At 39.7% G+C, this 22,724-nt stretch overlaps 1 protein-coding gene across 1 annotated transcript in view; it reads right to left on the bottom strand.

Annotated features, from left to right (window-relative positions):
• Nucleotides 1-3,271: 3,271 nt before the first annotated feature.
• Nucleotides 3,272-22,724, bottom strand: part of MCCC2 (methylcrotonoyl-CoA carboxylase 2) — a 69,401-nt gene continuing 49,948 nt past the window's right edge. Inside the window, exons 11-17 of the mRNA XM_010380259.2 lie at nucleotides 21,155-21,227; nucleotides 18,324-18,400; nucleotides 15,410-15,476; nucleotides 12,433-12,589; nucleotides 11,505-11,619; nucleotides 9,219-9,304; nucleotides 3,272-5,225 (exon numbers count right to left, since the gene is read on the bottom strand). Of these exons, the coding sequence (XP_010378561.1) occupies nucleotides 5,108-5,225; nucleotides 9,219-9,304; nucleotides 11,505-11,619; nucleotides 12,433-12,589; nucleotides 15,410-15,476; nucleotides 18,324-18,400; nucleotides 21,155-21,227 (693 nt within the window). The 3' untranslated portion in view covers nucleotides 3,272-5,107. The remainder of the gene's footprint in view (nucleotides 5,226-9,218; nucleotides 9,305-11,504; nucleotides 11,620-12,432; nucleotides 12,590-15,409; nucleotides 15,477-18,323; nucleotides 18,401-21,154; nucleotides 21,228-22,724) is intronic.

The raw sequence follows: 22,724 nt of genomic DNA, 5'->3' as shown, positions 1-22,724 counted from the left end.
GGGAAACCAGAAATAACCTACAACAGTAGGGGAGTAGTTAAATCAAAGGGAGCATTCAGGTACTGTATTATCATGCAACATCAGAATTATTGCAGAATATTAGGCTGGGCGAGGTTACTCACGCCTGTAATTCCAGCACTTTGGGAGGCCAAAGTGGGTGGATCACCTGAGGTCAGGAGTCTGAGACCAGCCTGGCCAACATGGTGAAACCCCATCTCTACTAAAAATACAAAAATTAGCCGGGTGTGGTGATGCACGCCTGTAGTCCCAGCTACTCAGGAAGCTGAGGCAGGAGAATCGCTTGAACCTGGGCGGCAGAGGTTGCAGTGAGCCGAGATCACGCCACTGCACTCCAGCCTTGGTAACAGAGTGAGACTCCATCTCAAAAAAGGCAAAAAAAAAATTGCAGAATATTAAATTTCATGTAAACAGGTCAATGATTGGTTGTTTATAGTTCATGTAAACAGGTCAATATATTTACAATACATTAAGTGAAATGCAGATTACAGAATAACATATAGCACAGCACTTTTGCAAAAAAAAAAATCCTTAAAGATAGAAAAAGACTAGTACACAAAAAATATTAATAGCAGCAGTTATCTCTAGGTAGTGAGACTATGAAGCTTTTTTTTCATTTTATTTTCTTCACTTTGTCTTCCTAAATTTTCCACAAGTAACATTGTTAGATTTTTTAAATTATAAATAATTTTAAGACAAAAATTATTTCTAATTATCCTGTAGATAAAGGAATGTCATTAACAGTGCTGCGGCTGAAAAATGTTGAATACATTTTCTATAGAAACATTTAAAACTAGTCTGAGTATTCTAAAATTCTACCTGTTTTTCTTCTGAGTTCACTTCTTACAATCAACACTTACTGAATTACACTTAAAAAAATTGTTTTTCTCCGTCGAGCACAATGTTTCAAGCCTACAATTCCAGCACTTTTGGAGGCTGAGGCAGGCAGGTCACTTGAGTCCTGGAGTTTGAAGCCAGCCTGGGCAACGTGGCAAAAACCCATCTCTACTAAAACAAAAATTACAAAATACAAAAATTAGCCGGACGTGGTGGCATGTGCCTGTAGTCCCAGCTACTCAGGAGGCTGAGGTGAGAGGATCACTTGAGCCCGGGGGGCAGAGGCTGCAGTGAGCCAAGATCATGCCACTGCACTCCAGCCTGGGCACTGGAGTGAGACCCTGTCTCAAAAAAAAAAAAAAAAAAAAAATTTTTTTTTTTCCTCCAGCTTACTTCTAACATCTGGTTCTGGGTATATTTTCCCTGTGATAACTTCTCTGTGAAATCACCACCTTCTAAGACCTTATTCTCCCTCAAAGATGCCTCTCTTGCTAACCCTAAAAAGTGGCACAAACATGTGATTTGGGTCACCTTTGTGAAAGAGAAAGCTGCCAGACATATTGAACCACTGATCTCAGAAAACTAATGGTTGGGAAACAAAATTATCCCCACCCTATGGTAAACTCTCCTCTAGGGCCAATTAAATGACTCCCTAGAATAGTAATGCACACATATTACGTGACTGGTATCATAATACTGAAATCTATATTAAAAGCCATGAAGCAGGTATCTGGAGCAAAGGCTTCTAAGAATTCTCAAAAGCTGATATGCAGCCAAAGTATTTAGTCATGATGATGTTACAGGCAGCGAGCACACATCCCAGTTCAGACCTGTTTCCCAGTGTAGTGAGACCCCCTTCTTCTCACTCTCAAAAGCCCCAATGTGGATAAATTACACAGTCAACTTGATGGGATGTACATTTGCCTTGAACGTAAAAGAGGCATAGAAATTTCATTCATCCCTAAGAACAACTTAGTCCTCAGGATCCTGATTCCAGATACAAAAGAATTTGGAGCGCATAAAATAAAAGCACTATTTACTTATTTACTTATTTATTATGTAGTAGAGACAGGGTCTTACTATGTTGCCCAGGCTGTTCTCCAACTGCTGAGCTCAATCAATCCTCCTGCCTCAGCCTCCTAAAATGCTGGGATTACAGGTGTAAGCCAGGGTGTCCCACTGAAACAAACTATTTTTAAATGTTTAGTGGAAACGCACAAAACTTCTTGTCAAAAATGATTAAAATCTATGTCATCATTAAATACTAATTGTACTTAATTGTAACATTTTAAGAGAAATGAATGACACTAGGCCATGATAATCTAGCTCGTCTTCTTGCCATTTTTCCATATATGAAACTTCAGAACCAATCATTAAAAGATCACTAAGAAAAAAAAAGTCGCCAAGACTCTCAGTGAAGATTTGATCTTTCATAAAACCAACCTCAATACATTTTAGAACTAATGTGGCCTCTCAAAAATAATCTTATTAATGAAATCATCCCAAAATCTGCTTTGATTTATCCCTGTGAAGGAAACATATGGCCTCTCTCCTGAGAGACATGCACATAAGCATGTTGGCAAATGATCAAGTGTCACTCAAACATCTATCAATAGTACCTTCTGCCGGTGCAAAAGTGTTTTTTGTTTTTTTGTTTTTTTTTAACAAATTCAATTTGAAAATACATTTCTTATGAACTGAAAAATAGAAGTAATCTTGTCTTTTTCACTCTTTAAGTACCAACAGGGGCAAATGTAGAGACTAACTTGTATATTTCTTCAAATTCCAAGTAGCTCACATTATCCTTGCTGGAATTCATATTTATGATAGTCAAAATGTTAAAAAAAAAGTATTACCTATTTTGATAAGACAATTATAAATGTTTATTGTTGGATAAAATATACAAAATAGAGCAAGGCGTAGTGGTGCAAGCTTGTCGTCCCAGCTACTTGGGAGGCTGAAGCAGGATTGCTTGAGCCCAGGAGTTCAAGTCCAGCCTGGGCAACACAGCAAGACCCTGCCTCTAGAAAAATAAATAAAAATCCAATTCACTTAAATGTGGTTTTATTGATGGCCAGTTTCTTCCCAGAAAGGCAAAAGCAGTCCTAAAATATTCATGAATCCTTGACTTGTTAATGGTTCCTACTAAAGAAATATTACCTGTCTTTACATAGAAAATCATTTTGTTTTGACATAGATGTGCATTTTCATTAAAATTTTAATGTAACTTACTATTTTAATAAACTTAATGTGTTTCTTCTGAAAACATAACCTACCACTGAATTTGATCATCTATCTGTATTCTCCCCACAAAAACTAAATTGACTTTCTGATACACAATGAACATCACACACAAATGTTTAAAATATTAAGTACACACAAATGTTTGAAATATTAAGTATCACACACAAATGTCTGAAATATTGACTTTATTAGGAAAACATTTGATAGTTCTATTCAGTCATATAATCAATCACCTAATTTTAAAACTATGTGGCCGGAGGACATCAATTACAATATGGATTTTTCATTCATTCAACATATATTTGAGCACCTACAAGTGCCAGGCATTGGAGGTACAGGGTAAACGGGAGGATCCTTGCTCTCACGGAGCTTACATTCTAGCAGGAAGACAATATTAAAGAAATGTGTATAGTAAAATGATGAGTTTACGACAAAGGAAGTCTAGTGTTTTATAAGAGCACAGAGTAGAGAAGCTAAGGGAGGTCACAGAGACATCCCTAAGGAAGTGGAGCTTAAACTGAGAGAAGCAAGTGCTTAAAATGAAGGATGTGTTGAAGAAGAAGGGAGAGTAGAACAATTGGGGCAGAGGGAACCTTATGGACCCTCAGGTGGGAAGGTTCAAAGAACTGAAAGACAGCTAGAACAGCTGAAGCCATTCTCCTGTGTAAAGAGGAGTCAAAGAGAAAAGATTAAAGATGTGAAGATTAAGATCTTGGTGGCATTCAGGGATTGGTACTTCTACAAGAAATCACGGAAGGGAGCAATGTGACATTACTTTTCACTTCAGGATGGCCAACTCCAGGGGGTAGACTGGACTAGTAAGACTGGAGGCAGGTAGACCTCTTCTAAGGCCTGTGATAGTGAAAGACAAAAATAAGTGGGGGAATTCAGGGGATAGTGAAAATCAGTAGGGCTTAACGAGCAAGCTCGAGGTTCCTCCGCAACAACCCATACAGACGTCCAGTAGACCTATTGGATATGCAGACCTGCAGCTCAGGGGAGAGCAGGGTTAAGAACTGTCAAGGCAGTAATCATCTGCATTTAGATGGCAATTGAAGACATGACAGGGGCTGAAATGGCCCAGCAAGAGTAAATCAAACCATGAGAATCACATACATTTAAGAAAAAGGAAACGTGGCCAGGTGTAGTGGCTCATGCCTGTAATCCCAGCACTTTGGGAGGCCGAGGCGGGTGGATCACTTGAAGTCAGGAGTTCGAGACCAGACTGGGCAACATAGTGAAACCCCATCTCTACTAAAAATACAAAATATAGCTGAGTGTGGTGGCGCATGCCTATAGTCCCAGCTACTTGGGAGGCTGAGGCACAAGAATCGCTTGAACCTGGGAGGTGGAGGCTGAAGTGAGCCGAGATCATGCCACTGCATTCTAGCCTGGGCAACAGAGAAACACCCTGTCTCAAAAAAAAAAAAAAAAAAAAGAATAAGGAGATGTCACAGGCTAGAGGGAGGGGGAAATGAGAGCACTACTGTTTGAATGGTATAATTTCAGTGTGGGACTGAGAACAAATTCTGCAGCTGAATGGTGGTGATGGTTGCACAGCAGCGTGAGAGCACTTTATGCCACTGAAGCAACAGATGCCTGTCAAAAATAAGCCCGCTAAAATATCACCAAGCATAACCAGCAACACAATCATTTCAGTGAAAATACAACTTCATATTAATCATCTCAATAATACAGATTACAGAACTGAGTTTACAGATTATAGAAATTTTCATAACTTGTGGGTCAGAAAGGATACCTGTAAATTACTGTCTCCACTTTATGGGTGGTAAAACTGAGCTACAGAGAAGATTCTCTAAGAAAATTTAAAAGGAATTGACGTTCATTAAATAAATACCCTCACTGATTTTTTTAAGGTAGAAAAGTACAATGCACTGCGTTAAAAAAATTACTGTAATAGCCTCATGTTCGAGAAGTCTAAAATTCTAAGGTTACTACATGTATTAATTTTTGGTACATGTCCAACAGAAAACATCCTTTATTCCAGTTACATCCTGAAGATACCGAAGTCAGTCTTCTCTATTGGTGCATTGAGGGCTGCACTAAAACTGAGACCCAAGACCAGTCTGGTGTCTGCTGGATCAATGATCCCATCATCCCACACCCTGACAAAAGAACAAACAAAGAGTTACGAATTTACCATCGAACTACCATTTATACACTCTCCACGCGCAGAAATGTCAAGAAAGTTTTCCTTCAGGTAACATATGGATCTACTGATTGGCATCCACAACAGAAACTATGTTCAAGACAGAGGGGGAAAAGGTGGAAAAAAATGATACGACTTTCATCCCAGGCCACCACAGCATGTCATGCCTTAAGGCTTAAGGAACTACTTTTACAAGAGATCTCAAAGTAACCCCTGGTTTGAAAATATGTTTACTTATTTCAGGAAAAATTTTCCTATTCCTTTTCTTCCCACACAAATATACAAACCAAGTTGGTGTTTTCTGTCATTAATATGGAGAACCACATATACCCAGGTAATAACCTCAAACTTTACCGGAAAAGGTATATACCCCAACCCCCCTCACAACTCTTAAACTATGAAAATTATTGAATAGGCTTCAGTACATTTTATGTATTATTATTATTGTTATTTGAGATGGAGTCTTGCTCTGTCACCCAGGCTGGAGTGCAGTGCAGTGGCACAGTCTTGGTTCACTGCAACCTCTGCCCTCTGGATTCAAGCAATTCTCCTGCCTCAGCCTCCTTAGCAGCTGTTATTACAGGAATGCACTACCGCACCTGGCTAATTTTTGTATTTTTAGAAGAGATGGTTTTTCGCCATGTTGGCCAGGCTGGTTTTGAACTCCTGACCTCACGTGATCCGCCCACCTCGGCCTCCCAAAATGCTGCAATTACAGGCGCGAGCCACCGCACCCGGCTAGCTTCAGTACATTTTATTAATAAAATAGATATCTTCAAATGTAGGTCTTTATTTTTTGCTACAATAGGAAAAACAGTAACTTTAAACAGCTTGCAGAAGAAACTTCTAAGTAGAAATTTTAGTTTCCTTTTCATTGACAATCTCAAATGTATAAGGAAAAATGACTGAGAAATATTATTTTTTAAAGGTTATTAGCAGGTGGCAGTTTGCTTTTTTTAAACAAACTCTCTTCGGTATCTGAACCTGGCATCAATTATTAAACCATTCTTACATTGACAGACATGAATCAAATCTTTGCTCATAAAACATTCATAATAGGGACCCTAAAGTATCAACACCCAATAAAAAGAAACCCACTCTTGTCATCCGCAACCAGGTGAATTGATTACACTCCCTTCTGAAGCCTGCAGCACAGCAAGCATGGTGATGAAGGGGCTGCCTAACAATGTTCATTAAAAAGACTGCCCCAGGTAAGACGCACTAATGAAATGCCTGATACAAGTTTGATTATAAAAACAACCAAGCAGAAGCAAATTGGCACGCTACATATATAACCTATTAGGATTAAGGAAAACATTGTAGGTTCCATTAACTGATCATGACAAGTTCTGTCTCTGAAAAGACAGATCTAGCCATGTTCAAACCTAAGCAGGTCAGGGAATTTTTACTGTGAAGCTGAGATTTACTAAACCCAAGGAAGGTAAACTGGCTTGGAAATCCTTTCAGCTTTGAAAGAAAGCTGCTGTCTCCATGCTACCAACTGTTTCAACAGAAGGGTTAAACATCTACAGATCCGGCAGGCACAGTGGCTCACGCCTGTAATCCCAGTACTTTGGGAGGCCAAGGTGGGTGGTTCACCTGAGGTTGGGAGTTCGAGACCAGCCTGACCAACATGGAGAAACCCTATCTCTATTAAAAACACAAAATTAGCCAGGTGTGGTGGTGCATGCCTGTAATCCCAGCTACTCAAGAGGCTGAGGCAGGAGAATCCCTTGAACCCAGAAGGCAGAGGTTGTGGTGAGCTGAGATCAGGCCACTGCACTCCAGCCTGGGTAAGAAGAGCAAAACTCTGTCTCAAAAAAAAAAAAAAAAAAAAAAAAAAAAAAAAAAAAAAAAAAAACTACAGATCCACAGAAAGCTTTACTGTCTGTTAACATTTATTTCCAAAGATAAGTCTCTCTGGGCCATTTACTCTTCTGCCTTGAATGTAATCCATTAAAAATAATAATAATGTTAGTATGAAAATAATAAAGGATGCACTCTTTTGCAAGAGATGACTTATCTTAGCCAGGGCTGAAAAACAAGCTAATGGCTCACACCAAATACACAATTTTTCAAACTTTAATATTTCAGCTGTCCCTGTGTATTTCAGTCAAAATCCTATGTGGAAAAAAAGACTATAGAAAAGCTTGACAATATATATTTTATATTTCATCTCAAACCTCTTATATGGCTTTCTATTTCTTCTTTCCATTTACTGGCTACTATATGTCTGTTTACACGATGATAAAATCAGGAACATGCTTAGCTCTCAAAGACTATAAAATATTTTGCTCTTAATTAAATGAATCAAACCACCACAACAAAATATACCTGCAAATTTGTTTGTAAAAATATATATTTAGCAAAAGACCTTTTAAAAATCCCAAATGCTGGCCAGCCATGATTACAGGTGGCTCACGCCTGTAATCCTAGCACTTTGAGAGGTCAAGGCAGGATCACTGGAGCTCAGGCATTCAAGACCAGCCTGACCAACATGGTGAAACCCCATCTCTACAAAAAATACAAAAAAATTAGCCAGGAGTGGTGGCACATGCCTGTAGTCCCAGCTTTGGAGGCTGACGCAAAAGGATCACTTGAGTCCGGGAGGGAGAGATTGCAGTGAGCTGAGGTCACGTCACTGTACTCCAACCTGGGCGACAGAGTGAGACTCTGTCTTTAAAGAAAACAAAACAAAACACATACACACACCCAAATGGTATTATTTATCTCCTCAAACTAATTATGTTCTTGAAAATCAGTATGTTTTGTCTTTGTATCCACCAAGGAACCATTCAAATAATTGTAATGGACTCTAACTTTTGCTTTTATTTTATTTTATTTTATTTTTTTGAGATAGGGCCTTGTTCAGTCACCCAGGCTGGAGCACAGTGGCATGATCTCGGCTCACTGCAGCCTTGACCTCCCAGGTTCAACTGATCTGCTTGCTTCAGCATCCTGAGTAGCTGGGACTACAGGTGCACACCACCACACCTGGCTAATTTTTGTATATTTTTTGTAGAGACCAGGTCTCGCCATGTTGCCCCACCGGTTTCAAACTCCTGGGCTCAAACAATCCACCCGCCCTGGCCTCTCAAAGTGCTGGAAATATAAGTGTGAGCCACTGTGCCTGGCCTGATTTTCTTTTCTCTCCCCTCTCCTCTCCAGTTTGCCTTCGACAGCATAAATTACAACATAAGCTAATTTTACAAGATGCAGAAAGAGTTACTTTCTTTTTTCCATCTGCCCAAGGGATGAAAGGAAGCCATGAAGCTTAGATTAGTCTTCAGAATGCAGAACACTGAAGTTGTTGAAGAAAGATGTGAAAGCAGGCACCAGCGGGTCTTCAGCTGGGACAGGCATGATAATTTATTATCTCATTAAGTGGTGTAAGAAACAAACAGAGCCAACAGCAGCAATGGTCTGTGAGGTAATTATTTGCCGCTGACACACAGATCCTGGCAGCGACTAATCACCTTCCAAACGTACAAGCATACTTGTCAACAAATGCCAGTAAGTGTTCAAGCAATCTCATGCTTAAAATGGGGTAACAACAAAATGATCAAGAAGAGGGGTTTTTAAGCAAAAATTAGAACTGCTGAAGTAACACAGCCAAGCTTATAACTTATTCTCAGCTCCTAGCATGGCCCACCTTGGGCTGCAGGACCCCTCCGGGCCCCAGACACCTCAACTACCGGCAAGACAAGAGAAGCGGGAATCAGACCAGTGGTGGTGAGTCCACAGCGCAGGGACGCTGGGAGGAGGGGTGGCATTTCAGCAGTAGCCATTCACATTGTAAAGAAACAACAGTACAAAATTAAGTGTGTCCACATGTTATTCTCCAGTTCCTATGAATGCTGGACCATCCTGACTACATAGAGCTCTGTAAAGCTGCTCCCCTAACCACCATCTACACCCATCAGGGAGTTAGTGATGTTCTGGCCCCCACCTTGCACTGGAATAGTAAGGGTTTCCCTCCTCTTCAAACTTCTTAATGATGGGCTCTTTTAAAGCTGCTTCATCAGCACTGGAGAACTAAAGGAAAAAAGGCCATGAGTAAGTCAGCTTCAGTGAACAACTGGCCCTGTTTAGATCATCTCAATTCAAAAGAAACAACAGATTTCATGAATAATAATGTTACAACTAACGTGCATGGTGATGTACAAATTACAAGTGATCATTAACATACATGCTCTCACCTAAGACATGAGTATCAAGTGAGTGCCCCATCCCATCTCTCCTAGCACGAGAAAATATCCCAAGGCTATTTCACATAAGGTGAAAACCCAAGGTACTGTGTATCACAACAGGGTACAATAATGGATGTGAATTATACAATCTAACAAAAGGGCTGCATTACACTTAGCAGCCTCCAGTTAAGAATGTGGAGAAGTATGAGATTTTCATTTAAAATAGTGAAAATTTAAAACTTAAGCTTAAATGTTTAAGTTTAAAGGGGTAGTATACTAACCAAATCTTGAATAACATTTTCAGTCAAGTTCCCGGAGAACTGAAAGATATTTTTCCCTAATTAAGAATTTCACAGCCTTCCCATCAGTATTACAAGGATCAAGTGATAATTAATTCAGATGTAAAAATCTTCAGAACTTAATGTGAAACCCTGAAAAATATTTTCAACTCAAAAAGAAACTCGACACCAGAAACAAATGACTTATTTAAAAAAAAAAAAAAAAAAAAAAACCCTACCTTCTTTTGTGTAAATGCATTAATACCTTAGTATCATTTTCTAGGTCATGAATTCTGAGGGAGAACCATTAACACACTGTGCTTTCCTTTCCTATATAAAAATGAATGAACTCAAGTATCTGTATATTGAAGTAATCAAAGAACAACTACTTAATAAGAGATCACCATGCTAGGCTTCATAGAGTTTCAGACATGTCTTTGAAGTATCAGGTAGAATTTCATATACCACCTCCCCCGCCCACACCCCCACACCCCAACCACTCGCACAAAAGCAAAGCTATCCATTTCCTTGGACAGTAATCGGTACTAAAGTGAATCTGAAACCTCAATGTAAGCCTCCAGAGTTCCCTGTGTTTGGAAAAGACAACTAGGGATGTGAGGCACGGGCGGATGCATTCAGGGAGGCAGAAACCAGCCTTTGGCTTTACAGTACCTCACTCCACAATCTAGGTGGAAGACCTGATGATTCCTGCACAGAGCAGAGCTCCCTTCATTTCATTCCTTCCCATAATGAGACAACAGTGCACTTAAGCAACTTCAGGAACACACATCCATCATCTTCATATTTGGTGCTTACAAAAGAGTTAAAAGTTGTAACTAATAAAAATTAATGCAAAATTTCAAAATAATCTCCAACAGAGACACAAACAAAAGAATTCATTTTAAAAGCAGCTGCTTGCTGATTTGCCTTTTATCAAGTTTCCACTGCCCTTTCCATTTTTCTTCATTTATACACAGGATAATGTTATTCAATTCTCAATAGATGACGGAGCCCTCCCACTCAGGGTATCCTTAACAACAATCTAAAAGTAAAATAGAAAGAACAAAATTCTGCTGCTTTTGGTCATAAAATCAAAGTAGTACATCAGACTTATTTAAATCTCACTAAGTACAAATGACTAAGAATCAAACATCTTTATGCCTCAGATACTTACTGGCAGTTTCTAAAGTGTTTTCTTGGCTGGGCACGGTGGCACACACCTGTAATCCCAGCACTTTGGGAGGTGGGCGGATTACTTGAGGTCAGGAGTTTGAGAGTAGCCTTGGCAACATAGTGAAACTCCGTCTCTACTAAAAATACAAAAATTAGCCTGGCGTGGGGGCGCACGCTTGTTATCCCAGCTTCTCAGGAGGCTGAGGCATGAGAATCGCTAGAACCCAGGAGGCGGAGGCTGCAGTGAACTGAGATTGCAGCAATGCACTCCAGCCTGGGTGACAGAGCAAGACTCTGTCTCAAAAATTAAAAATAAAAAAACAAAGTGTTTTCTTGGAAATTCTGAAACAATTTTAAATGGCCACAAAGAAGGTAGCCCATATGAAACGGCTTTAAAAAGAAAAAGAACAGAAATCCTGTGAGCCTCGATTTCTGGAACAACTTCCAGGGCAGCACCGTCTAAATATGGCCAGGCAGCGTGTGCCAGGTCCCCAGCCACAAACACTAAGGGCTTCCGGGCATGCTGCTCCTTGACTCCAGGGTGTTTATGGTGAGAGGCAAACCCAGGGAGAAACAAGAGAAAACGACACTGACCTGCTTTCCTTCTCTGGCTCTTTGGTCCTTTGCTATCGTGGCCAACACATTGGCTGCCTGCTCTCCTCCCATCACTGAGATACGAGCATTTGGCCAAATGTAGAGAAATCTTGGGCTGGGAGAAAAAAAGAAAGAATAAGCAAATTAAGTCAATATACAACATAGACTTTCAGAGGCCCATGTTTGCCTTTTAAACTAGTGGTTCCTGATTCTGGCTGCACATTACAATAATCTGTGGAGCTTTCACAAATATACAAATGCCTGGAACCCACCCCAGGCTAGACTCCAGAGGAGGGGCCTGAGCACGGACGGGACTTCTAAGTTCTCCATGTAATTCTGGGTATAAAAGTGTTGATAATATCCTCTCACGATCTATGGTCATGTCCTGTTTTCCATTCCTGATAGTGGTTATATGTGCCGTCTCTCTTTATGTTTTAGTTTAAGCACAGGATTATCAAGTTTGTTAACCTTTCAAATCAACCAGCTTTGGGCTATACTGATTCTTCTATCTGATGTCTGCTCTTCATTATATCCTTTCTATTTGTCACAGGTTTAACATGCTGTTCTTTGAACCCGCAGCTGAAGTCTTAGCTCATTGACTTGCAGTCTTACTTCTTTTCCCATATATGCCTTTAAGGTTACATACCTTTCTCAGAGCCAGACTTTAGCGACATTGCACAAATCTTAATGTGTGGCATTTTCATTATCAGCCATTTCAAGTATTTCTTGACTCCCATTGTAGATTTGTTCCAAATAACACCTTTGGCACTAAATTTCATTTCACCCCTCCAGATGATACAAATTATGGTATAATTGATTGAGATCTGGAAATGGCATTCTGTGTTTCAAATAAACCTGAAATCAACTGACCATGTATTTTATACTTGAAGCATGTTTCTTTGTTTCAGAGAAAATCATGACACCCTACCTATATGCTCTGCCACACATCCCATAGTTTCCGGCTCCATACGAGCCCCCAATGATGACGGTTATCTTAGGCACTTGCGCACAGGCCACAGCGGTCACCATCTTGGCACCATCCTTGGTAATTCCTTCAGCTTCATACTCTCTACCAACCATAAATCCTGAGAGAAAGATCAGAAAGACAGCCTCTGGGTGATGGGATTACTATGTGGAATGCAATTCCACCAAAGGGACATCTTGTTTTACTAAACTCGTTTTACTAAACGCCTCTCGCCTTAAGAAAATGTATATATGTGAAATATACCCTTAAAAAGTTTGCTTTGACAGGATAAAATAAAGTTTTCTCTAACCACTTTCTAAATTTTCTTAAAGCAGTTCATCTGGATGCACACAGAAACCTTCAAACAATATAAGGATGCAATCTATCTCCAAGAGATGACCTTGGCTGGGTGCTGTGACTCGCCCCCATAATACCAACAATTTGGGAAGCCTAAGCGGGAGGATCACTTGAGGCCAGGTGTTTGAGACCAGCCTGGGCAACAAAGTGAGACCCTACCTCTATTTAAAAATAAATAAATAAAACTTTTTAAAAAAGAGATGATGTCAAAGAAGCAGCTTGATGCTGAAAAGAATGTGACATGCCTAGCCAAGGACAAAGTGCTGTGATGAGCCCAACAATGAGGGCTTCAGCCTTCACTGACCTGGTTTTAAAACAGACTGTTCTTTCTAAAGTGATGCTTTAAAACTTTGATGACATAAAGATGAATATTTCACAGAGATGCTAACAGTCCCTGCCAGTGACTCAACAGCAAGGTTAAAAAGAAACAATTTTTCCATTTCAATACAGGATCCTTCTATTTCTTCAAGCCCCTAGCTCTAGGGAGGCTGCTCTGCAACTTCACTGCCTTCCAGAATTTGGGTTCCTCTTTCTCCACCTTATAACACTGAGTTGGGCTTCACTTGTCTCCTTCCCCCACCCAGTCTCCAGCGAAGGTATTTCTTCCATCTGTGGACCTGCACACTCACCTGCCTCACTGACTGTCACTATCCCTGGTTTGCCAAACTCCAGTATCTGGTCATCCAATTCAACCCAACCAGTTCCTCCAGAGCACGTGCCCCTCCTGCACACACCACAGGAATGGCAGCACAGCCCTTTACTTGGCACCATCTGCTTCCTGCAGCTACCCTACTCAGCTGGACCCTCAGAAAAGCTCAGAAACTCCTCAGTCTCTCCAGCCTTGACTCCACTGTAACATTCCCACCATACCTACTTCAAGTATCAGTTGTCTTCCAGTTCTCACCCCACCCAACCCGACCCACCACCCCTCTATTCTCTGCAGGGGATTCTGCCTTCAAAAAGATGAGTGAGGCTTCTCACTTGGCTTTCTCAAATCCTTCTTCTTCCCATCTTAAGAAAACTGCATAATCACGCTCCCCGTCTTCCTTTACTCTTGAAGAAAAAGGAAAAAATCAGAGGTACTCAAAGACTGTCACTGAATCTTCTCTTCTCTCAGGGGCGTTCTTATCTATTCCCACAGCTTTAAAATCACCTCCATATTCTGATGATGTCTACATTTTCATCTCTACCTAAAACACCTCTTCTGTGCTGAGACTTATTCACCTGCCTACTATATGCCTCCAGGTGAATATCGCACAGGAATCTCAGATGCAATGCTGAAAAACTAAACTCAACCCAACAGGGCCAAAACAAAACAAAAATGTACATATCCTCAAACCAGAGTTTTAACTGCCTGGTGGTTAACAATCCAGGAATCATTATTAGAAACAAGAACTCTGGTATAGTTAGGCTTCAGAATCCTTTCTATCTGCCCTCTTACATAGGTTGCTACATAGGACCCTCTTAGGCTGCCATTTGGATATAACTTCTCTCAACACTCATCTAACCAAATATGAACCTAAGTAGCTCACAGGATGAAGAAGCTTTAGCACCAGTACTATTTCAAGTCCTGTCGACTTCCAAGAGCCTGACTCTTCCCTCTCATAGAGGCTTGCCTGATCCCAACAACTACTAAGAGCCTCTCCTTCCTTTGAAGCTGAGGTAGCCTGGGATGGGGGAGGCTGTTTTCTACTAACCAACATATCTGAGTGCCTTGTATATGTCAGACACTCTGCAACATATAATAAAGGATACCAGAGAATCAGAGAATTCTTATGAAAGAGAACTCTTGAACCATAACAGACCTTAAAAATAAATTTATCACCATGTTAAGGTCATCTCTAGAGTATGAAGTCCAGAGAGGTGACATATCTCACACTTTGGTCATACAATTCTTTGGGGCCAAAACTCAAATCCCCAGACTTTGGTTCAGGGTATACACATACATTTTAAAATGATGTTGCTTCAAGTAGAATTAATTGTACAATAAAAGGGAAGGCCGTAGCATGTGTCTGAAATCTTGAGGAGGAGGAACAGAGTCCTGGGAAAAGCATGATGCTCTCTTCAGTGATCAGATCATGCTCCTGCTCTTTCTGGGTGTGTGGCTGTGCACACACAGGAGTAAAGGGTGGCCATGTGAATGCTGATCATGTACATAACTCAGAAATGGCTTCGCTTAGAAAATATGAATAATCAGCCAGGTGTGGTGGCTTACACTTGTAATCCCAGCACTTTGGGAGGCCAAGGCAGGCAGATCTCTTGAGCTCAGGAGTTTGAGACCAGTCTGGGCAATGTGGTCCGGGTGAAACTATGTCTCTACAAAAATACAAAAATTAACCAGGCATGGTGGCACATGCCTGTAGGCCCAGCTATTTGGGGGAAAGAAAATATGGATAATCTCCTCAGAATATTTAACATTCATGAAGAAAAATGCTAACTCTTAAAGGGCCTCCAGAAAGAGCATGTCTAGTAGAACTTACTGCTCTGATGAAGTGGTCTACATGTGTCCTGTCCAATACATCAGCCACACTGATGGTACAGCTCTGGAATCAATACAACCAAACTGATTAAGCTATTTTCTTACCAGTAATGTTTTGAAGGAATAGCAGAGGGATATTTCTTTGGCAGCACACCTGGATAAAGTGAGTACCCTATAAGCAAATAACATAAAAATCTTTTTAAAAGGGAATTAACTCTATTATCATCATGCATTCTACAAATACAACTTCAGCCAAATACAAGAAAGAATACTCCCTTTTAAAATTTTTTCTCTTCTTATTAATTTTCTATTTTTTTTTTAAAGAAACATGGTCTCACTCTGTTGCCCAGGCTGGAGTGCCGTGGCACAATTATAGCTCACTGCAGCTCAAACTCCTGGGCTCAAGCAATCCTCCTGCCTCAGCCTTCCGAGTAGCTGGAACTACAGGTATGTGCCACCACTCCTGGCTAAGAATACCCTTTGTTTGGCTAGTCTTACCTTATAGTAAGAGTACAGTGCTACTCCATTGTCAATAGGATATGTAACTGTAGGTTTGTACTATCCTCGTTTTCACAATCACCTGTATAATCACTGGCACATGGCTCTAAGACTATTGTGTCAAGGATGAAGTCAAGGCCAGGCGCGGTGGCTCATGCCTGCAATCCCAGCACTTTGGGAGGCCGAGGCAGGTGGATCACAAGGTCAGGAGATCGAGACCATCCTGGCTAGCACATGGTGAAACCCTAGTCTCTACTAAAATACAAAAAATTAGTCCGTTGGGTGGTGGGCGCAGGCGAGCTCGGCAAGTCCCGCTCCCCGAGCTACTCAGGAGGCATGAGGCAGGAGAATGGGCGAACCCAGGAAGCGGAGATTGAGGCGGAGAGAGTGAGGGATGCGCCACTGGCATCCAGCCTGGGGCGACAGAGCGAGACTATGATCTCAAAAAATAAAGAAAGAGAAAAGAGAGAAGGAGAAAGGAGAGAAGAGAGGAGAAAGAGAGAGGAGAGAGAGAGAGAAAGAAGAGGAAGGGAGAAGAAGAGGACGCGAGAGGAGAGAGAAAGAGAAGAGAGCGAAGAGAGAGAGAGAGAGAACGAGCAAAGAAAGAGAGGAAGAGCGAAGGAAGGAAGGAAGGAAGGAAGGAAGGAAGGAAGGAAGGAAGGAAGGAAGGAGGAAGGAAGGAAGGAAGGAAGGAAGGAAGGGGTCACTAACATTGTAAACAGCAAACTTAAGTAACAGAAAAGAAAGAACTGATGCCAATGAGAATTGCTGAACTCTGCTATATGATAATTCTCTAGTTCTCCACTTTAGAAAAGCCAGAATATAAACCGTCCCGGGATATGAAGGATGACATCTCTGTTTTGATGATCATCTGAAATTCTTTCATGCATCAAGATTACAGTAAATATATCTTTCTTGCCAACATTCCCCAGATAAATGGGATTTTAGATTAGATGGGTGATAGAGATCTTCTAACCTTGAATTTAGGAAATTATTTAATGATACAAAAATACAGCTATTCCTTCCCTAAAGATTGTATGAGTAAGGAAACTCTTATAAACCATTTCCTTTATGTTTTACTCTGAAGATCTCTTTACCTCTGCTGGAAATGCCTTGTCAGGTACAAAACTGCAAACTAATTGCTCGACTTCAATATGACTATGTTTACAAGAATGAGAAAATCACACAGACCTTTGGGGCTTATTTCAACAAATGAAATGTCAGGCTGAGGCCAAACGTAACTCCTCAGGGGTTTCTTTGTGCCAAGCTGACACATAAAGCCAGACAGAGTTTGTTTGGACTCAGTCTGACATTTCTTCTATTGAAATAAATATATACTCAGTAAAAGTCATTATTTCAGGAATATCTAATATTTTGAGGAATACTGTCTATATACTATTAAATGAAAACACGCAAAACCTCTATATATAGAGCACATCAATTTTTTAAAAAGGGAAACTATTAAGAAAAAAATAATAAAATGTTACTAAAAGCTATTTCTGGTATAATTATAAGTGATTTTTTATTTTTATTTTCTTTACTTTTAATTCCTTGTTCTCATTTTTTATCATTGAGTTGAAGGAGTAATAATAAATGGCAGAATACAGAAACCAAATTTATTGATAAAAAATTTCACCAAAGACAAATTCTTCCTCAATTAGGGTATGAAAGAGCTTAGCTGCCTATTACCTGCATCAATAAAGAGACATTTCACCCTGTTATTTCAAGAGAAAAAGCAATACTAAACATATTTTTTCTTAAGGAAACATTTTATTTCCCAAAGCAGTTTGGTGAATTAAAATTTTTTTAAAGACATTTTTATCAAATAAGTATATGAATTACATTTATCCAAGTTTAGGTAAATCTGAGACGATATATGAAATCAAATAATAACTAAGTGAAAAGATACTCAAGAACTCCCTCTTTCTTCTGCTGTCTTGGAGGATTGAATTAAATAATGATAATAATAAACAAAAAGAACTTCCTTTTTTAAAGCCATGGGTCCAGCAACAAAGACCCACTATTCCCATTTCCAAAAAGGAAAAATACAATAAAGTTAAAGTGATAAAGGGATAGAAGAGAATAAACAGATCATGTCTCAGAACCACCTGAATCTTTGAACCATGAGTCCTCTGAGTCCCTCCAGGACATGAAGCACTTTCAGGACAAGTATTCTCTATCATGAGAACATGTACATGTCCTCGATAGCAATTGTAACTCAAGTATCTTAGGAGAATTTTCCTAAAATGAGTACATTTTTAATAGTGCTCCAGATGGTTCATCACAGCACGTTAATGTAAATCACCATAAAAACTGTTTCAAATACTAACGTACATGCACATATATACACACGCATGCACACACATCCACACACATGCCTGCACACACAGTGTTCTGGTTGCTGAGGCATCTAGTTAAGCATTTTTATACTTTTATGCAATAAATTTTAACTCATTATTTGACCTTCAATGTTATGTTACATTAAAACAGAAAATCTTGAAATATTTTTAACAGTACTTGCCTTTTTTGCAGATTCAGAAAAGAGAACTCCGTTGTTTCCAATGATACCTACTGGGTACCCAAATATTCGAGCAAATCCTCAAAAGAAAATTCAAAGAAGATTTATGTTTTGTGTTTTTCCAAGGGCTTTTAATTCACAAGAAAGAGGCATATTTACACATTCTTTAATATTGGATCCAAGTTTGAAATGCAAAGAGATTTTGTCTATGGTATAAAACAGCTCATGTCACAATCTTCTTGTTCCTAAGGTCCTAGAGTCTGGTTTCTTTTGCTTCTAGAAAGGGTCATGATACATGTAGAGTTATCCATTTGTCTTGACTGATTTGGTTAAATAATTGGCTTAGTGCATTATCCATTTATTCATTTAATATATCTGAGTGTCTAGTATGTACCAGACACTAGGGATACTATAAAAATATCATTTTTAATATCAAAATAATCATTGAAGAAAAATTAACAGATAAGAGAGAGTGTCAACATACTGATAAGCCAGAAAACTGAATTTTTTTTTCAGACAAGGTCTCACTCTGTTGCCTAGGCTGGAACACAGTAGCACAATCATGGCTCACTGCAGCCTCAAATTCTCATGCTTCAAGTGATCCTCCCTCTTACCTCAGCCTCCTGAGTAGCTAAGACTACAGACACTCACCTCCACACCCAGCTAGTATTTGTATTTTTTGTAGAGATAGGGTTTCGCTATGTTGCCAGGCTGGTCTCGAACTCCTGGGTTCAAGTGATCCTCCCACCTTGGCCTCCCAAAGTACTGGGATTATAGGCATGAGCCACCACGCCCAGCCTGAATCTTTAAAGATTTGGTTGTTTTTTTGTATTTTTTGTTTTTCTTTACTCTGGCTTTATCTGGATTTATGACTTTTTAAAAATCATCATGTTCTTATTTATCTATTTATGAGATGGGGTCTTGTTCTGTCACCCAGGCTGGAATGCAATAGTGAGATCATGGCTCGCTGCAGCCTCGAACTCCCGGGCTCAAGTGATCCTCCCACCTTGGCCTCCCAAGTAGCTGGGACTATAGGCCCCAGGAGTCACTACACCCAGATAATTTATCATGTTTATTTAATGTGATACAATGAAACCCTGATTTGATGGCCACCTACATGTCTTTCAGTCCTAAAATCCCAGCCAAAAACCTATGCAGTACATCCTAAATGCCACTGCCACTTACAGAAGCAATTCACAAAGGGGTAAACTTCCAAAAAGTCCAGTAATCCATTCTTAGTCCTGCTTCACTGCACAAAGACATGGGAATTTAACACATCACTCACTGGAAAGATGCTACCCCTGCAAATGTGCAACCCTGTTAACTATTTAGATTCAACCCACACTAGGCCCCGCTTAGGGATCTCCAGGTACAGACAGGATGTGCTGAGTAGGGAACATGTCCCCACACTACTAGGGACACCCATAGAGGGAGGGCCTTCACCAAATGCCTGATCCAAACTTGAGTTAGAAACGGGAAAGCACAGTGTCCAAGAAACAACTAGAGGCTACACATGGTAACTGCTGAGGAAGGAGGAAACCCTGAGGAACTTCCAGAGACACTTGAGACCCAGAAAAATCTGTCCTCCCCTCTCACCTCCTCACCCTTTATGCCTCCCACCTTCTCATTCCTCCCACCCTTCTTATCTGCAACCCCCACCCACGCCCCCACCACCAGCCTCTCATTCCCTTCTTCTCCTTCTCACTCCCCTTCCCTGTCTCTAAATGTATTTGAATTCCAGTACAGTCAAAAGATGGAAGAAACCAGGTGTGTATTCTAGGGGACAAGAGTGCCACAGGGCTTTTAGCAAATAGGAGGCAAATCCATAAAAGCAGATGACAAAGACAGCTCATCCATCTTTAGAGAAAGCAGAAACGGCTTTGACTTGTTTTAAACTGCTACACAATGACTGTTACATTCTGAACAATTTGGTGACAAATCCTGTCTATATATCAAACAAAAAGCTTTTAATCACTTAAACACCTAAGTACAAAAACATAAATTCTACTCCCAGTGTGAACCCTTCTTTTGTTCACAAATCAAACTAGGACAAAGTACTGTGATTTATTCTTAAGCCTCAATGTATATTTGCAGTTTGGATTTCTGTAGCTAGCTTTTTCCTACCCTGATATTACCTTTGACTAACTATTATATTTTCAAGTTTTTTATGACCAAGTGAAATTCATAAAATTTGTTCTTCCATTTGTCCTAAACAGATTATTATGGGTCTAGCATCTACCTCAAAAACTTCTTCAAAGGCCTATGAACGAAACACTTTAGATTTAAAAAAAAAACTTTTATAAACATCCTTATTTTGTTTTTCCTGACATGATATACTGAATTCTCAATCTAGTGTCTGCATGAATCAGCTTAAGACCTACACAGAGGCTGTGAGAAGGTTTAACTCACTCTATATCCTTCTGGGAAGCTAAACACAATATAAAACTTCCTCGTTGAACTGGAACTGAAGAACAAAGGAAACAGTGCTGAAATTTTCAAAATAATTATTGTTATCCAGAAAAACAAAAAGAACTACAAGTATTTTCTACTAATTTTACTATAAGAACCTTTTTACACAACTAATGTCACAAAGTCACAGAGAGGGACCCACACCACAGCATCTGGCTATTACCATTTTAAACTATTTGGATCCATGAAGCCATTAAGCTACAAATTTGTCTTTATAAAGCAGTTCCTTTTGAAAACTGGCTCACACATTTGTAGTGCTCTCAACAACAAAGCCCATGCCAAGTGTATCAAAGTCTTGAGACAAGAGATTCCTGATTTTCAAAGCAGCAGAAAATGTTCGTATTTTCAATTCTTCACCTTTATACCTGTAACTAACGTGTCTCCATAAAAGGCTTTGAACTCAGTGAATCTGCTTCCATCCACGATTCTAGCAATGACCTAAGAGGAAAAACAACAATGGCCTTCAGAAATTATATTACAAAAGAATTTTTGTATTAAAGTTACTTATAGGAAAACAATTCACAGTGAATTTGTCACTTTCACAACATTTTACACTACACAGAAAATCTCACTAGAATTTCATTTGACGTGCCTGGTTAATGCCCTGAAGTCATTCTGGGTTCTGACTGTATACTTCACTATACAAGCAACAGCACCATGCTGTATGCAAGAAAAGCAGGAAAGGCTCCAAGGGTTGGTTGCTAGACTTAGAGCTTCAAGGGCTGTTCGAATGCACCGGCAGAGGTTCAGGGATGCAATCAGAAAGATGAGTCGAGACAGGGCTCACAGTCGGAAGACACAGGCTCCAATCTAAGGTACCATGTATGACTGGTGTGCCCTGGAGTAAGTCACTTCACCCCTCTGAGTCTCAGTTCTCACTTCTGGAATGATGGAACAGAAGAGCTGTGAAGATATGATCTACTTGTGAGAAAGTAGGAACCTACAAAAATCATACTGAGATGAAAAGCCAGCTCTGACTCTCAGCTCTCCCACTGAGACACTAGAAAATTCTCTAAGCTTCAGTTTCCTCATCTGTTACAAAAAAAAAAAAAAAAATGTAAAAAGTGCTAACTATTCCTTTCAGCAAGAAATAATAAATTAGAAAAAAAAAAAAAAGAATAAACAGCGCTATCAGTTAACAGGGTAGAAAAAAGAAAAATAAAAAAGTAAGAAATAAAAATAAAGTGCTAACTAAAGCATACTGCCAGGCTCTCATTAAAGTGCAGCTATCACTATTATTAAGCCCTTAATAAAGACTCATTGATTCTGAATCTGTTATACTTGAAGGATCATCCACCTATGTACAAAGGAGTAGAAACTGCTGAATAGTTTATCCCTGGGGCTTATCACTATATATCAGGACTACTGTAAGGAATTCTAAACATGAAGCCTATTTTCAACTTCAGAAACTATTTTAGAAGATACATACTATTTTCCTATATAGTTTGCACTTCCCTTTTTCTGTTTGCCACATCAATCAAAAGCTTGTTTTGTATGATGCAAAGGCTGAAAACTGAGTGAATGCTTCCCAACATCTTTCTCTCCTATCAAGTAAAAGTTTACTCTGAATTATTTTTTACTTCTTTACCTAAAAAATCCAATAATATAATGAGAATGTCACAGTTATCTGTTTTGGGTGCTATATACCGCTAAAAATTGTACCTTTAACAAGCAATTAACCCGTAACAACTATCATTCTTCCACACAGAGATACCGCTCAAAAGGCACAGCAATCTAGGGCCATTTAGTGAAAAACTATGTTGTATTTGCATTACAATTAACACCATCTGGCCACATAAAATACATTCACTTATCTTCACAAAAAATCCGTATGTTGAGAAAGTGAAAACAGCCTTGTTGCTGAGATGGAGAAGGTTTGAGTAGTCTGGATAGAAAATCAAGCCACTCACAACATTCCCTTTAATCCAGAGCAAG

Source organism: Rhinopithecus roxellana, chromosome 3 (assembly GCF_007565055.1).
Source record: "Rhinopithecus roxellana isolate Shanxi Qingling chromosome 3, ASM756505v1, whole genome shotgun sequence".
Taxonomy (NCBI): Eukaryota; Metazoa; Chordata; class Mammalia; order Primates; family Cercopithecidae; genus Rhinopithecus; species Rhinopithecus roxellana.
Note: the sequence above shows the minus strand (reverse complement) of the source record. Positions and strands in the feature narration are given on the sequence as shown.